Raw genomic sequence first — 16,621 nt, 5'->3', positions numbered from 1 at the left:
GTATCCACAGTACGAGTGTGATTCAATGAAACGGTAAATCTGCAAATGAGATTCAAAGCGCAGGCTGAACAGACGACAACAGAAGAAACACGCACACAACCGCTCCGAAACACCACAGCGTCATGTATTCTCACTTTTCTACCAACTCCCGAGCTGATCACTACACTGATCACTACACACACACACACACACACACACACACACACACACACACACACACACACACACACACACTGGCTCATGCACGCACCCTCTATAAACGTATGCACAGAATAGACCTTTTTTCACGGCAGACATGTTGACATGTCATAGTAGGAAAAGCACAGGTGGATTCAGAACCATTACTGATGGCTGCACTCCACTTAGGAGAGGCCCTGGTATTGTGCATGCTGACTCACTGAAATAGCTTCCTAACTTGAGGTTATCAATTTCAGCTGTGCTTTTCCTACTATGACAAGTCAAAAAATGTCTGCTGTGAAAAAGGTCCAGGACTGTGTTGCATTCTTTAAGGCAACTGGAGAAAGGGTTCTGTGGCTTATACCGTCCTGCAGCAGAGATACACACCGTCTCACATGGATTTAGTCCTCTTCCTCTTTTATTGATTATCATCATCACCTCATTATCTATCTCGCACACAGGCGCACAGCAAAATTGATTGACGGTTGAAGTAATTTATCAAGTAAATATTGGCATTTGCTCAGAGAATCAAACTCAAGACCTCACATTAGGCTCTAATTTCTGACAGACATTTTTCTCATTTCTAAAGGCTTAAGGCAAAAAAAAAAAAAACTTTTCAGCTTACTGCGTATGTGACTGACTGCCACGTGTGTCCTCCTGATATCACGGGCCTGCTTGCCTTTAAATTACACTCTGTACATGCATGAGCGAGCAGCATTTTAACAGTTGCTCAACTTGTCGTTTGTTAAGGATTAAACTGAAGTCTGGAGATTTGTGTGTGTTGCATATTTCTGACAGTTATTGAAGGTATAAAATGCTGGTTGTGTGGGAAAAGAATTGGCAGATATATGTACACGGCATCTTTGAAATACATCAAGGCGGAAAAAACTCCTGTGAGACGTTGTATATCTGTGCTTTAACGCTAAATGCAGAACAATGCAGAGTATTATGACCCTACTGCCTCTCTGGGTTCATTAATCTTCAACAATCTATTCAAAATCAGGATAAATCTCTACATCGATGCAGTGCTTAAATAATACAACTACAGTGCCTAAAAAAACAATCTCTCAAAAATAAATATGGCTCTGATATCTAAATAATAATCACCTTTTATGGTGCATAAAGTGTTATTTGGTATACCTTAGTCAACCTTTTCAGCTACGCAATATGATTGTTGTATAAATATAATATACATGGATAACAAAAGCCATTTCTTTACAAACCATATCATATAAAACCTGAAATTAAATTTGATCGCTCAGAACACAGATTTAATGTCAATTTTAACAACCAGCGCCTTGTTAAAAATATAAGACAAGAAGCAAAACTGACCTCCGATCAGCGTCTGGGGCAAACTCAGCAGGATTTCCCATCATTAAGTGTTATGGTGGGTGATGACATTTCAGCAGTTGATAATAGACTGAAGATATTTGTGTGAGGAGTGACTGAGAGCTGTGACCTGCTGCCGCTCCTTTGCTGGCCTTTACTAGTTCACAGAATCCAGTCCCAGGATCAGTTTGAACTCCAAATTCTGACCCAAAGACTGTGTCAAAAAAAGAAAAGAAAAAAAGCTATAAATCTGGCCTTTCTAAACAGAACAAAACAGGATTCCTCTCTATGTCTCCTTAATCTGAGCTGAGCCTTACAGTCCAATACAACTGGAACAGCGATGGAGAGGAGACAGAGAGAGGAAGTTGCTCCAGACATCTATGCTCCCTACATCTCAGAACAGCCTAGAAACCCCCACTGACATCCAGGTTACAGCGAGGTCAGGAGTGGACGGGTCTCAGCGCGCCAGTGTGGTGATCAGACTGGCGCACATTTCGAAGAAGTCCATGGTGTGTGATCCCTGGTGGGGGGAGAGTAGAGGGGAGCTACCGGACAGGGAGCCTGGGAGGGAGGAACTGAGCTGGGGCAGATCAAACGCCGGGCTGGCCGAGTCGATGCTCAGCCTGGGTCTGTGGAGACCGGCTGTGGAGCCCGACCTCTGGGGAGTGGACGACCCCGATTTAAAGCCCACCGCCTCCATGATGTCATCTGGGGGTGGGGGGGGGTCACACAAGCAGAGGAATGTAGCATCAGCATTCAACAGAGGAGTAGTTCATGACATTAATGTGTTTTATATAGTTTATTTTATATAGGAATTTTGCCACCATCAAAGTCTTTTTATTTTGTTTGTTGAATTTTAATTTTGCGTGTGCATTAAAGCTATAGTGCGTAGTTTCTGTTACCCCATTAGGAATTCTAAGTAATGACAATTGTTGTTGCATCCACATGACACAAGCCTTCTGTGATGGCCCACCACCCCCACCCCTCCTCCACGCAGTTGCTAGTAACCGAGGAGAACACGGAGGATTAAAAAAACATGACTGACTCTTCAAAAGAGGTCATTATCACTTATCACTTCTGCGCGCAAATGTCGCCGGACGACACCATTTTGTAAACACAGCCATGCTGATAAATCCAGAGAGAGTTGTGTGGAGCTGATAGTCTTAATTAGCTTTGTATCAACTCATTTGGCAATGGCTTGAATGTAACAGACGTCCATTAATAGGAAATAGTCGCGCACTATAGCTTTAATAAATAAAATGACTGAATTCAGTGTAAATTCCAACAAACTACTGTTATGTTAATATAAATTACTTACTGAGTACTGGCACTGCAAATGCATTAGCGCTATCACCAACGTTACACCTACACTAACGTAGAGCCATGTACATCAACAGAAACAAAAATGAAACATATTTTTTTTATGATAGAAATTAGCTTAGCCTTGTTAGAAATGTGAAATCAGTGTTTGTCCGTCACTAACCATCGATGCTCTTGAAGTCGAGGAGGTAGGATCTGCTGTCCACCTGGTACAGCTGTAGGCTCATTTTCACCAAGGTTCCCGTCACCGGATTCTTCCTCCGCACTCGAAGGTGATACGGGTTCACCACCTACAACGCAAAATAACAGACAATCTAGTTGGTATGTAGACCTATGTGTTTACTGTATGTGTAAGGCCAGCTTCACACTGCCTGCGTTGTGTGAGACGTGTCTGTTTTTATTTTGGCTCCCATGTTAACAGCTTAGAGCTTGCACGCTACCTGAGTGACACACACGTCTCAGGTAGCGTGCATGCTACAAATAGAACCGACGCCTATTTTTCACGCGACACACAAGCGTGTTGGAAGTGTTTCCAGGCAAAATAGAATGGGAAAAAATGTTTATTTGCCATTTTGACACAAATACATTTAATAAATGACATTTTGATGTTTGAAAGTATCTAGGTTTTGACATAAATGCAGATATAAATGTAATTAAAAAAAATAAATTATCGATTTTCAAATACTGCACCTGTTAATACAGAACGAAATATTCTGTAGCCTATTTTGCCGTCAATACTGCCGACGTTGTCTTTGCTGTAATCAAATCAGTATATATTTATGTTTATGGGAAACCTACATGTGTACAGAGGCTAGCAGCAGCAGCGCTGTGTCAGACACGTTTCTGGTGTGCAAAGACATAGAAAACACCACGCAACAGAAACGCCACGCTCACGCCACGCAGGCAGTGTGAAGCTAGCCTTGTGAGCCCGTCCTGATCTGGCGAGCTCCAGTTTTCCACTCACAGATCAGTCTGGCATCTTGAGATAGAGAAAATTTGGAACCGTTCGCCAAACGACCGACCAATCAGCGTTGGTTTTGAGGTGGGTTTAGGTGTGACGCAACGAGAAGCGACTGTTCAGTCTAAACAACGTGGCGGCTTCCACGGATGACATGAGCATAGCTATTGCGAAAGTTTTATCCAAATTAGAAAGTATTCCTTCATTGAAAGAAGAAAAAAAAACAGCACTGGGGGCTTTTCTTGGAGGAAAAGATGTTTTTACTCTTCTCCCAACTGGTTTCGGCAAGAGTTTGATCTGATTGGTTGATTTGGCCGATGGTTTATCCAATCAGCTAACCAGTATTTTTGCCCCTTCCCAAAAGTTCTCCAACGCTTCTGAGACCCTCCCGTTGTGGAAATCAAGGGTAAGACATGTCCTATTACCTTCCAGTCAAAGCTAAGTTGTCTCATAGCCCTGTACACTTCAGCCATGATGTCATAGGGTCTGCTCTGACTCCTGATACCCAGGTGCCACTTGGCCTTCTTCACTGCCAGCGGTTTGGGCCGGGTGGTGTTGAGAGCATCCAGAGGACAACGAGACTTGGGGCTGTCAGCCATGAGCGGAGGCATCCTCTCTGGGTGGGGTTTAACCCCGGGGGGCAGCGGCATGCCCTCTTCTATGAAGGAGCCCTGGGGAGGACTGGAGGCCAGGTAGAACTCGCTGGCCTGGGTCATGATGCGCCGGTTGTCTATTATGAGGTGATAGGCTACTGCCAGCTGATCCTGCGTGGACAGAGGGACGATGGAAAGTCAACGGAAGATTAAGGACTAAGCTAAGGACCGACATTCAGATCATTGAAAACAACAACTTGATCGAAAACAGCCACAAAAGCAGAGCAGAAAGGCTAGCAGCAACTAGAGAACCTCTAACTTGTCACTCGTCTTGTCACAGTTCGACTGAAAAGTGCAAACATAATCTTGTGGGGGTATGATTTAATATTACAACAGTCACAGTTTATTAAACAGAGAAAATACTCATTCATTCCTTAAGAAATTGTGAATGTGTACCTGTGGATCCCCGCTGTAAAGGCTGGACACAACCTCCGACTCAGTGCATTCAAACTTCTCACACACTTCCTTGACGGCCTCCTCGTCCAGGACCGAAGCATCGTAGGACGGGTCCTCAGGGAACAGGTAGCCTGGAAGGTCCTGCTTAAACCACTCATCTTCCCTGACAGAGGAGAGAATAATCAGCCTGAGTTCAAACTCTTAACCATAAAAACCAAACCAAACCAAATGTCACAGAATGTGACATTTAATCTTGGATGAAGTCAAACGGTTGTCAAACACAGAAGTGTGTTTGTGTAATGACACTTCAGATGGGGGCCTTTAAAGTTACATGGCTGAGCTAACTGTGTCCGTGTTCAAACAGCGTTCGCAGCTATTGGCCATATACGGACTGACGCAGTTTGCGGTCTTTTCGCGGTGCTATTCCTGAGCGATCGCCCCCCGAAGTGCAAATAGAATTAATGTATACACATCTAAGAATCTTGAACGTGTGAATTTTCATACATGTGTGTGGACGTTTACATGTCTCATTAGTATAGAATGTGACTTTGTTGAGAGAAAGCAGTAGGAATGCTTGGGCAACGCTCAGGTGGCGGTATGGCGTTACATGTGGACATTAAGGACCTTTTACAGCATCATTGGGAGCTGTTGAAGCATGTCTTTTATTGTGAAGAACAGAAGTATGGTCCCAGTTCATGTTCATTTGGGCGACTTGTTTATGCGGTTAATACCCCCGAAAAAACCAACAGCGCCCAGTGAGTTTTAACAGCGGGGAGATAGGGGTGTCTAGTATGGCCAAGGGTAGTGCACGGCTAATTCACAGGTGTTAGCTTCCCGTTGCCGACTCTTGTAAAAACAACGCTAAAGTAAATAGTTAAAAACAATAAATTGCTAGAAAGGTAAGAAGTTATACTTTAGTTTGACACCATTCAATTAACTGAAAACATTACAAGATCATTTATATTAGTATTCAAACAGATATTTTGACAGAACGTGTCAAAAAGTGTTCCAGTGTGGACACAGTTCCGTTAGCAAAAAGACAAGAGGGGACACACTACTGTACATACTGTAAGTCAATGCAACGCTTCACAATGATTTATCATTGAGTGACCATGGCAAAAAAAAAAAAAAAAAAAAAAAAAGAAAAATTTAAAAAGACAGAAGATGTTCGGGGGCACCTGATGTCTTTGATGGTGGCTCTCTTCAGAGGGTCCACCTGCAACATGAGCATGAGCAGCGAGGCCACCGAGCGAGGCAGGTACTCTGGCATGTAGAAGACGCCTCCTCTGATCTTCTTAAACAGCGTGGGGACGTGCTCGTCATCAAAGGGCAGAGTGCCGCACAGCAGGGCGTACAGGATCACGCCACAGCTCCAGATGTCCACCTCTGGGCCCGCATAGAGCCTGACGGAGTGATCCGAAGATGTGACAAACAAAAAGATCCACGTACAATGGGTCAATTTGTAATTTGTTGTAGATCCACCAGAAAAGCAGGAAGCACCGTTATAACTTTTTGTCACTGTATAGCTTTAAAGACTAATTTTGTTTATGTTGTATTTATGGCTTTTATGGGGACACACAAGCATGTGCGTTGGTGACACATTCTTTGCAATGGTAGCACAGTATTACGCTGATCTACAGTAGAGTTTAGATTCTCTGCCCTTGATCAAGCATTTGTGTTTTTTGTAATCATTACTTTATTAGCCTAATTGGGTGGGGAGAAAGCTATGCCTCTCCAGCTTCTCCCGTAGCTCTGGGTATATGTCCTGCACTGACTTGAGTGGGAGGTAAACTGTGCTAAATCTGTAGCACTGTCTTCGATAATTGCGCAACCAGGGCAGATTGTTTCAGATATCTCACGAGTCCTTTAGCAGCAGATATGGTCCCTCCTATATCCGGTGCGTTGTCGGCCAGCACGTCGGCACGCAGACCGCGGCAAAGGACAGTATTAATTAGGTGATCGAGACGAGAAAGTCTCCTATATGGTTCCAGGGCTCTGATGATGTTGCTGCCTTAATCTGTTACCCACACTATTCGGCTGAGGGAGGTAGGGTCGAGGTTTTTTTTTACGTTTCTTCATTCGGATCCATTTGCGATCCATTCCATTCAACAACACAGTTTACATGCTTCGTCCTTGTTGCATTATTCATTAAGATCATTCTAAACAGATTTCTGTAGTTCAAACAACTCGGTATTGTAGTTGAGAACGTTAGTTATAACGGACCACGTATTAACAAATTGTCAGGTTTAAATCGGGCTCAGACTCATAATTCCAGTTAATGTGTTGGGCTGGGCCGGGCTCGGACACAACGTGCACGGGCTCGGGTAGGGTTGGGCTTGATTTTTTGGGCCCGATCTAAGCTTTAATCTACAGGTGGCTTTAGGTAATGCGCTAAGAAATGCAGCAATGCGCGACCAAAGACATTAAAGACAACTTCAAGCTAGTAATGCATGATACTTTAGAAAATTGGCTTTGCAAATGTTTTACGATAGGCCTGGGCGATATGACAATATATAGCCAAAAAGAAATAGAATGTCTGTCGTGTATTTTTCTATATCTTTTCTATCGCAATGTTGAAAAAAACAGCAGCTGAACTGCATTTCAGCAATGTTTACGTCATTCTGACGACGCATCATGTTCTGATCCTTTCACATTCATTTTGCACTGAAGTTCTTAATACAATGAGAACATACTCAATACTTTTCATTAGTAAATTATTTAATTCACAGTATACTGTGTAAATTTCATATACAGTACATGTATTATATTGTGATATTTGTCGTTATTGAGATTTGAAATGACCTATATTGGGGATTGAAGATTTTGACCATATCGTCAAGCCCTATTTCATGAGGAAGTAAATGCATTCAGCAGGTTTTTTAGACCTCAAGCATACACGCGGTGCGTTTCAGTGAGTAACAGTGACGTAAACATAGCTTTTCTTTGTTTAAAGAAAACCCCTACAGGGCACCTTTAAAGTTTGTTTTCTGTCAGGTTGGGTTTCCGTCAGTGTTTAAAGGACAATTCCGGCGCAAAATGAACCTAGGGGTTAATAACAAACTGTATGTGTACCGAGTTGAGCGTTCTCTGGGATCTGTTTTCATGCTAATCGAATGTGTCTCTAACGTGAAACAAGCTACCGCAAACCAGTGATTAGCTTGTAACGCTAGTAGTCGGGACAGAGGGTAAATCACCATTTCTACACCACTACCTAGGCTCAAACTAGCACCACACTTCAACGGTAGCATAGTGAGGGTCCCTACATGTAAACCGAAGCATTGAGAACTTTGTAAGTGTACAGACAGTTTATTAAAAAGATAAATTATAAAGACAATAGCGTTCATGTTTACATGCGGGCGCGGGGAAAACAGTCACGATCAGTCGAACAACAAACGCTGTGCTTGAGCTATGTTACTGGTTACTGGTTGCACGGCGTTCGACTAGTCACGACTGTTTTCCAAGATGGCGTCCGTATGTAAACATGAATGCTACCGTCTTTATAAACTGTCTGTACACTTACAAAGTTCTCAATGCCCCGACTACTAGCATTACAAGCTAATTAGCGGTTTGCGCTAGCTTGTTTCCAGCTACAGACACATTCGATGAGCATGAAAACAGATCCCAGAGAATGGTCCACTCGGTACACATACAGTATGTTATTAACCCGGAATTGTCCTTTAAGTCCAAAACTATTTTGTTCCTAAAGCTATACAAATCATGGCGATTAAATAATGGTCCTCTAGACATAAATCATTTTGATTATAATTACAGCCTTGAAAACACACACACACACACACACACACACCTTCCTGAGATGACCTCTGGAGCGGCATAGTTGGGTGAGCCACAGCTCGTCCGTAGAAACTCTCCATCTGACATCATGTTCGACAGACCTATAGGCCAAGCACAAGACATATGACCACCCTTCAGTCTTAACTGGGACAGTAACGCAGACTAATGAAACAATCCTCTATGGTCATATTATTGCTATTGATTCTTTGGTTAAATTGAACATGGCCCGGGCACAGGGAGGGTGAGAGCAATACACTGGGGGACATCGCTGATATCTTTATCCTCCTTTACTCGCCAATGCTCTAAGCTCTAAACACAAAGCTCATCTAATTGGATGAGCCTCTCTCTCTGCCTGCCAGGGCCTCGGTCAAACGCTAAACATCAGACGCTCGTCGATGTGCTGACCTTCCCTTCATCTTTTATCCCCGTTCCTTTAGCACTTCCTCTCACTGCTCACCAGTGTCTGTTGCTCTCAGCCAAAACACTTCTCCTGCCGCGCCCCCACGAACCCTTCCCTATCAGATGACACTGGGCCTCAAGGCCTTCTGCCAGACAAGATATGAGACCGTGTTGTTGCTAGGGGACCTCTCCCCCCAACCCCCCACCCTGCGGTGCACAAGGGCCTTCCTGTGTTTGTGGAAATGTTTCTCTCCTTCGTGGTCGTATTGCATAAGGCACAATCTCTTAACCATCAGCTAGAACAATCACGCCCCAACCAATTAGAAACTGAGCTCGGTGAGAAATGAATTTCCATTTAATAATGAGGTTAACAGGTGCGTGATGGTGATTTCACACTTTGCAGTGTGAAGTGCATATTTACGCTTTGTCCTGTAACTCTGCCACAAATGTTTACTTGCCTCTAATCAAACTGAACAATTACTTGGTAATTCCACTCAGCTCTGCCACAAACTCTGCCTCTTTGTCTTTCTTACTCCACCCCCCCACCCCCCCAGCCCAAGAACTGTTATAATTTCTCTCTTCTTATATTCCCTAACAGTGCTTTTGCCACGCCAATCCTTCTGTCTCTCCCGCTAAGTGTTAACTCTGTTGTCTGGGGATCCTACCGAAGTCGGCTATCTTGGCGTTCTTGCTGGCATCCAGCAGGACGTTCTCAGGTTTGAGGTCTCTGTGGACCACCATGTGCCTGTGGCAGTAGTCCACGGCTGAAATAATCTGCTGGAAAAGACGGCGAGCTTCTGTGTCTTCCACCTGAAAGACACAATATAAATGGACATGATTTGGACAGTGGCTGTACTTTATTAGTATTTGGTATTTCTCTTGATTGTGTGGAAAGAACGGTGGATAATGTGGTGTCTTGTTTAGAGCAAATGTATCATGTTCAGGGTTGGTCATGAGGTTGCTATGGCTCAGGGCCCAGTTAAAGTTCAAGTAGGATTATTCGATTACAGTAAAAATAAAGAGAGTCCCCAGAACGAGACGTCTCTTTGTAGCTATCAGTATCTTGTCTTGAACATGTGTGTGTTTGTGTGGAACGCCATGCTTCACTCAAGGTTTCAATCTAAAAAAATCTGTGAACTTTAAGTGTGAGTAAAACATTCAAATGAACACTGACAGAAAGGTCGGGCAGTGATGGTGTATGGGAACACTGTTGTCAAAACACATTTTTATGACTCATAAACTTTAAATCACATCACTTGGAAGTTTACAACAGTAGTTAACGGAGTAAAAAGTAAATACTTTGGTGCAAAATATATTTGAGGGGTATAATTGCAGTGTAAATAATATGCATAAAGACGGTGTTTTGATGTCTCTACAGATTAAGAACACATTCATTAAGTCATAAAGGTAGAAAATGAGCTCATACAACTTTTCCTTAAATTAAACTATTTGTAAAGCAACATAAAAAATACAAATACTAACATGTAACAGTATGTTTATGACCACTAAAGTCAAGGAAACACCAACATCAGTCTTTGACGCCTATTTTTCACGCGACACGCAAGCGTGTTGGAAGCGTTTCCAGGCAAAATTGAACAGGAAAAGATGTTTATATGTCATTTAGACACAAATACATATTAATAAATGACATTTTCATGTTTGAAAGTCTCTAGGTTTTGACATAAATGCAGGTATAAATGTAATTTAAAAAAGAAATTGATTTTCAAATATTGCACCTGTCAATACAAAACAAAATATTCTGTAGCCTATTTTGCCGTCAATACTGCAGACGTCTTTGCTGTAATCAAATCAGTATGTATTTATGTTTAACATGAAGTATACTACTGCTTGAGTGCAGTAATCTATGGGAAACATACATGTGTACAGACAAGGCTAGCAGCAGCATGTTTCTGGTGTGTAAAGACATAGAAAAATCCACGCAGTCGCCACGCAGCCGACACGCAACAGAAACGCCACGCTCACGCCACGCAGCCAGTGTGTTGCAGGACTTACTTGGTCACCGCATCTGCCAAGTATTCAATTAAAAAATAAGACATTTGGTAATTACTTGGTGTTTAGTTTAATTTTTGGGGCTTTTCCACCTTTAATTTTGACAGAACAGCTAGGTGAGAGAGGGGGGGAAGACATGCAGGAAATCGTCACAGGTCGGAATCGAACCCTGGACCTCTGCGTTGAGGCATAAACCTCTCAGTATATGTGCGCCTGCTCTACTCGCTGAGCCAACCCGGCCACACCAGTGAACTATTTCCGATGATGCAGTGACCACTACAACCTAGTGGATAAGGATTATGGGGCTAAAACCAGTCAGTTAACAGATGAAATATCTTACCCGTCCATGTTTGCAGATGTAGTCAAACAGCTCACCTCCAGACACATACTCCATGACCATGAAGAAATCTGTGGGTGTACTAATCACCTGGTACCTAAAACACAAACATATGTTTGTATTGACATGAACGTACTGCACATTAATTAAATTGCTCATTTTCAGGTTCATAATTGTAATTAGAGGTTATATCAGAATAGGTTTATGTGGTTTAATTTTCAGGAAACACCATATTATTGTATGTACTGCACATTGCTGCAGCTCCTCTTTTCACCCTGTGTGTTGAGCTCTCTGTTTTAGCTACAGAGTGACGCATCTCACTTCTGTTCCATCTTTGTTGGGAGTCGCACATGCACAGTCAGTACTGCTAGCTAGTCAGTTGCAGAGTATGAGGGAGTGCCACGCTAACAGCTAGGCTAGCTAGTTTAAAGGCTGGACTACAATAGAGCTGTTTGGAGCAGTTTGTGAACAGTGTTTTCTGTTGGAGATGGTAAGTCCCTTTGGGGGGGACTTTGGGCTTTTTCACTTTGTAAACCTACAATATAACATGCACAAAAATATATATAAGACAATAAAGGAAAGGGAAAGAGCCAAAAAGCATAATATGAGCACTTTAACACTTCAGTCTCTTTTACATCCTATTCCTAAATTTGAATAAGAGTATAAACACACCAATAGGCTTTTTTCTCTCATCTCTAAAACAAATGTATTTACTTAAAAACATGCACAGAATAAATATGCACAAACCAATACACACAAAGGTGAGGCAAAGCTGTGATGTATGGCTGCTGAGTGTAGGCATTAGTTTCATAAAAGGTCAGGTATATTAAAATGCAGGGCCAATCTCATGAATGGTTGCTCTTGTGAGATTCGGCACTTCATCATAATCTACTTCATTCCTGTAGAGCCAGGTGTAGCACAACACAGCCGGCACCGCGGGAGAAATAAACACAAACCAAATAATTTAATTCTCTTTAACACACACTTTCTCTCTCTCTCTCTCTCTCACACACACACACACACACACACACACACACACACACACACACACACACTAGGAAATCTAAACGGTAAGAGAGGGAAATGTTAAGATATTTCTTCTAATTCATTTTATTTCATGCTGGTTTTACAAACAGTGCCAATATATCACACAGAGTCTGCTTTGCTCAGTCCAGCAGTGTCCATGCAAGCAGACTGTGTTTGTGCCAGTGTTTGTTAATGTATAGGTTAGTGACAGAGTGGTCCACGGTCTCACGTCCTGAGAGCTCACATATCTGCCATAGCTTTCAGTGTGACAGTGGACTAACCCTAACCTAAAAATAACACACAGATTGTTGAGAGAGACAGAGAGAGATGTGGACTGACAAGGAGAAAGAGGCCATGGACGCAGAAGGAAAGGGAAAGAAGGAGCCCGAGACACCTGGATGAGAGAGAGAGTATAGAGAGTCATGATGTAGGAACTACAGCATCTATCATCTTAACTGGATAGTTAAACTGATCAGGGTGTGTGTGTGTGTGTTTAGTGGTATATTTGTGTTTATACTTCCTGGGAACCCTGTGGGCATGCTCAGTACAGTGTAGCTAGTAAACAAACAGGACGCATGTCACAAAAGAGGGAACACAAAATAGCAAAAGGCTCACATTACAACAACAACTACAAGAGCCCATTTATCTCTCCGTGTCAGCACAGAGTCTTAAAATCTGACAGAAGAATATGTTGTCTTTCTCCACTTACAGCTTGATAATATGTGGGTGTCTGAACAGTTTGAGGTTCTGGATCTCTCGTTTGATCTTCCCAACAACATCGAGACTGCGGATCTTCTGTCTGTTCAGGATCTTTACAGCCACTTTATGGCCTGTCAACTGATGCTCGCCAACTGAAAACAAAAGAATACAGAGATAAAATACACAGATGGTAAAACCACATAGGGGCTCATACACACACAATATATGGACGCCTAAAGGGAGGTAGAAAGTGGCACTAATGGGTTATGGTTGGATTTGGATTATCTGTTGCACAGCAGGCTTCGACATAACAGTAAATTATTATGCTTTTTTTTAGTGTTTGCCCCACTGCAGCCCTTATCTGACTGCCATGTCTTTGTTTAGGGTGTTGGAGCTATTTGCATGCCTGAGGCTCTGAAGCCACGTTGTTATTATAGCTGCCAACCCCTACAACAGTTTGACTACAAACACCAGTTATAAAGCATTAATACTAATGGTGGATGAACTGGGGATTACCCTATGAACTAGGGATTATCCTAAAACAACCACTCCCATTAGTGAAATCATTAACTACATTTAATTCAATTCGGTATTAAAACAATATGAATGAAGACTGAATTTTTGCATGGATTTTACTACTTGCTAGGATGCAAAAAATGATCTTCCCTCATGCAGAATTTACGGCCGCTAACAAATGTAGCCATGACTGGAGGTGGGGTACCCCCGCTACGCTAATACATCCATCAAACTGCGCACACAAGAAACCGGCTGGCGGAGCGTGAGCACTGGGCTTAAAGCTCACAAGGTCACGCAGAGTGCCCGAAAACTAGCTAAGAAAACTGAAATAATATCCTGTGATAGGCCCCTCCAGTAAAACTTTAAGCATGTAAAACGTGCTCCTGACTTAGTAGGCACTTAACAGGCTAACACTGGCTGGCAATGGGATAACATATGGGACTAACGTTAGCTACGCCGTTCATAAACATATTGTCAGTCAACGTTAAACACACACGGTGGGTTTCGGTCAAGCTGTAAGCTTCACAGACGTCCTTTACCGCTAGACGGGGGAAAAGACATCTGACATAAACTCCTCAACGTTTAACGTTAACTTTATACGATAATAACGTGAGTATGACTGTGCATAACGTTAGCTGTTGTAAGTTACGCCAGGTACTTTCACCTGCCATAGCTGATAACGGTAGCTACAGAGGGGGGCTGTCGGTGAAAGAATTTGACTTTCAAGCTGGCGGATTCTCGTAGCATATTTACGCTTTAAACCCCGTCTGTAGCTGCCGGTAAACCACCCAGCTAGCTACGCAAACTGCACTGACCGCAAGTTTATCACCGTCAAGTTGAGGGGGGAGGCACGGCGACTAAACGTTACTTCGTATGACTCCAACTGAAACAGGCAAACACATTAAGATCGGTATGACACAAAAGCATGACTTAACTCTTCACTTTCCCGAATGTTCCCACTCCGAGCGTGTCGCCGAGGATATAATGGCCAATTTTTACCCTGCCTTCGTTTTTCTGCTGTTGCCGCTCTGCCATCTTCTCCGTTAACAGACGTTGGGCTCGCTCGGTGCGGCGGGTGTGCTGCCTGCCTGCCTATGGAGCGCACGGAGGGGCGGGGCACTTGACTCGTTCTGTCACTGCGAGAGAAGGGAAAAAAGCACCGAAGACTCGAGCCCGTTAAACGCGCACTGTCACAGGTGTATGGTAGGCAGGCACTGTTAGGCTATAGCAGAAATAAACTGCTTTTCTGAAGGGCCATATGGCATATACGTAGCCTGTGTCGCATAACAGGGATTATCTCTCCAAGAGCCCAACGGTCTCTGCCATCTACCCATTACATTACATTACATTACATGTCATTTAGCTGACGCTTTTATCCAAAGCGATTTACAATTAAGTGCATTCAACTGAGAAGGTCCAAACTCTAGACAACAAGTAGTAAGTGCAAGTACATTAGCTTTAAATAAGCAAAGCTACAAAGAAACGTATAAAAGTGCAGGTTCAAGAGTTTTTTGTTTTTTTGTTTTTATATTATCCAAGGTGTAACCCCGTACGGGACGTGCACTGTGCGTCTCCAACTGACCCAGTGTTGTGTCAAGTCTTGCACCCCTGTCAATTAAAAACGTTTCCCTGCTATACCCAGTTAGTGCTGTTGTCTATGTGATACGCAGGTATACGCAGTATACTCACTAAGAAAGCTCCAGGATGCCCATATACCCACTTAAAAATGCGCAATGACATAAAACAACATACTTTCCATCATATTTTTCACATATTTTGAATTGTCATGTGTGTTTTTTTTTCTTTGCATAGGCTAAATAAAGGTATTTCAGCTGTGAACTGGTGCATAAAAGTGTATCAAAATGCAGGAAATGAAGTCTTTGAAGATAAAAAATGTTCCTGGGGGAGGACACCCAGACCCCCCATAGAAAATGCCTTTCTACACGCCCCTGATACCCACTACAATACATTAGACTACACCTCTGCCCAATACTGCATCGAAAACAGGTTTGTTTCACACACAAAATATTGTTACGTTACCCTACTTTGTGAGCAACACAGTATGCATAATGTATTTTTTTTGGTTAGGCTAGAGCCTATAGTCTGCTATATCATACGACTGTTCTAAAAGACATTTGCAAAATGTGAAAAGAAATGTTGGAGAAGCAATGCATGATTGCGTAATGTGTTTGTTTTGGTTTTGCATTCAAGTAGACTATATGCGAGGCCTTCAGAGCAGTGTGTGCCCACTAGACTATATGGGCTATCAAGATGGTCACTCATAGTTTCAATGTTATTCTCACAAACCACAAAGAGGAGCATCTGATATTGTTTAGGCCACATCCTCCCTGCAGTCATATCATATCACACAGTGTAGACTAATTGTGTTAGCCCTTCTCTACCGTATCAGTCACAGGTGTTTAAAAAAAAGAGTCATATTTGATTTTAAAGCATCAGATGTTGATAATATTCCATCAACTTTCTGTTACAGAATGGGCTGGTGAAAATAGGTCGAAAAACTGAAATTAATGGATGGATGAGTTGCAAACAAGATTAAGGCGAGTTGTTCATATTTAACCACTAGATGGCAGTGTAAGTTTAATTTATCAATATCCAACATGCCTCTTGGAATTGTTTCTGCTGCTGTCTTGTGTGTCAGACTTGAGCTCTATCTGAAATTGAAAAGCATTTGTGGAGCTGGCCTGGCACATGAACGTTTTCTTATTAAAGTTCAAAAAGAAGCATTCAATCCTGTGCCTTTTAATAAATAAATAAATAAATGCTTGGTTTCACTGACCGGTGCAATCAAATTAGAGTTTTCCCTCATATATCTGTATTTTTTTTAAAATTAAGATTAAGTGATACTTTATTGACCCCGCAAGGGGACATTTTTTCACCACTCTGTTAGTTATTAAACACATTACACACAGGGCGGAAATACACACACACACATACATGCACAAACAGGACCAATACATGCACTAATGGAGAGATGTCAGAGTGAGGGGC

At 42.5% G+C, this 16,621-nt stretch overlaps 1 protein-coding gene across 2 annotated transcripts; it reads right to left on the bottom strand.

Moving 5' to 3' along the window:
• Nucleotides 1-741: 741 nt before the first annotated feature.
• On the bottom strand, nucleotides 742-14,647 carry prkaa2 (protein kinase, AMP-activated, alpha 2 catalytic subunit). 2 transcript variants are annotated; one of them, XM_028588119.1, is made up of 10 exons: nucleotides 14,548-14,647; nucleotides 13,107-13,248; nucleotides 11,375-11,468; nucleotides 9,690-9,834; nucleotides 8,639-8,726; nucleotides 6,012-6,236; nucleotides 4,834-4,996; nucleotides 4,210-4,548; nucleotides 2,990-3,116; nucleotides 742-2,214 (listed from the first exon to the last, which is right to left on the bottom strand). In XM_028588119.1, exons 1-10 carry the CDS (start codon nucleotides 14,645-14,647, stop codon nucleotides 1,964-1,966), a joined length of 1,674 nt encoding a protein of 557 aa, XP_028443920.1. In that variant the 3' UTR covers nucleotides 742-1,963. The 2 variants fall into 2 exon arrangements, with proteins under 2 accessions (XP_028443920.1, XP_028443921.1); XM_028588120.1 differs by lacking the exon at nucleotides 14,548-14,647 and adding an exon at nucleotides 14,277-14,310 and having other exon boundaries at nucleotides 1,964-2,214.
• Nucleotides 14,648-16,621: the final 1,974 nt, after the last annotated feature.

Source organism: Perca flavescens, chromosome 9 (genome assembly GCF_004354835.1).
Source record: "Perca flavescens isolate YP-PL-M2 chromosome 9, PFLA_1.0, whole genome shotgun sequence".
NCBI classification, from domain to species: Eukaryota; Metazoa; Chordata; class Actinopteri; order Perciformes; family Percidae; genus Perca; species Perca flavescens.
The sequence above is the reverse complement of the archived record's forward strand: the minus strand, read 5'-3'. Positions and strand labels throughout refer to the sequence as shown.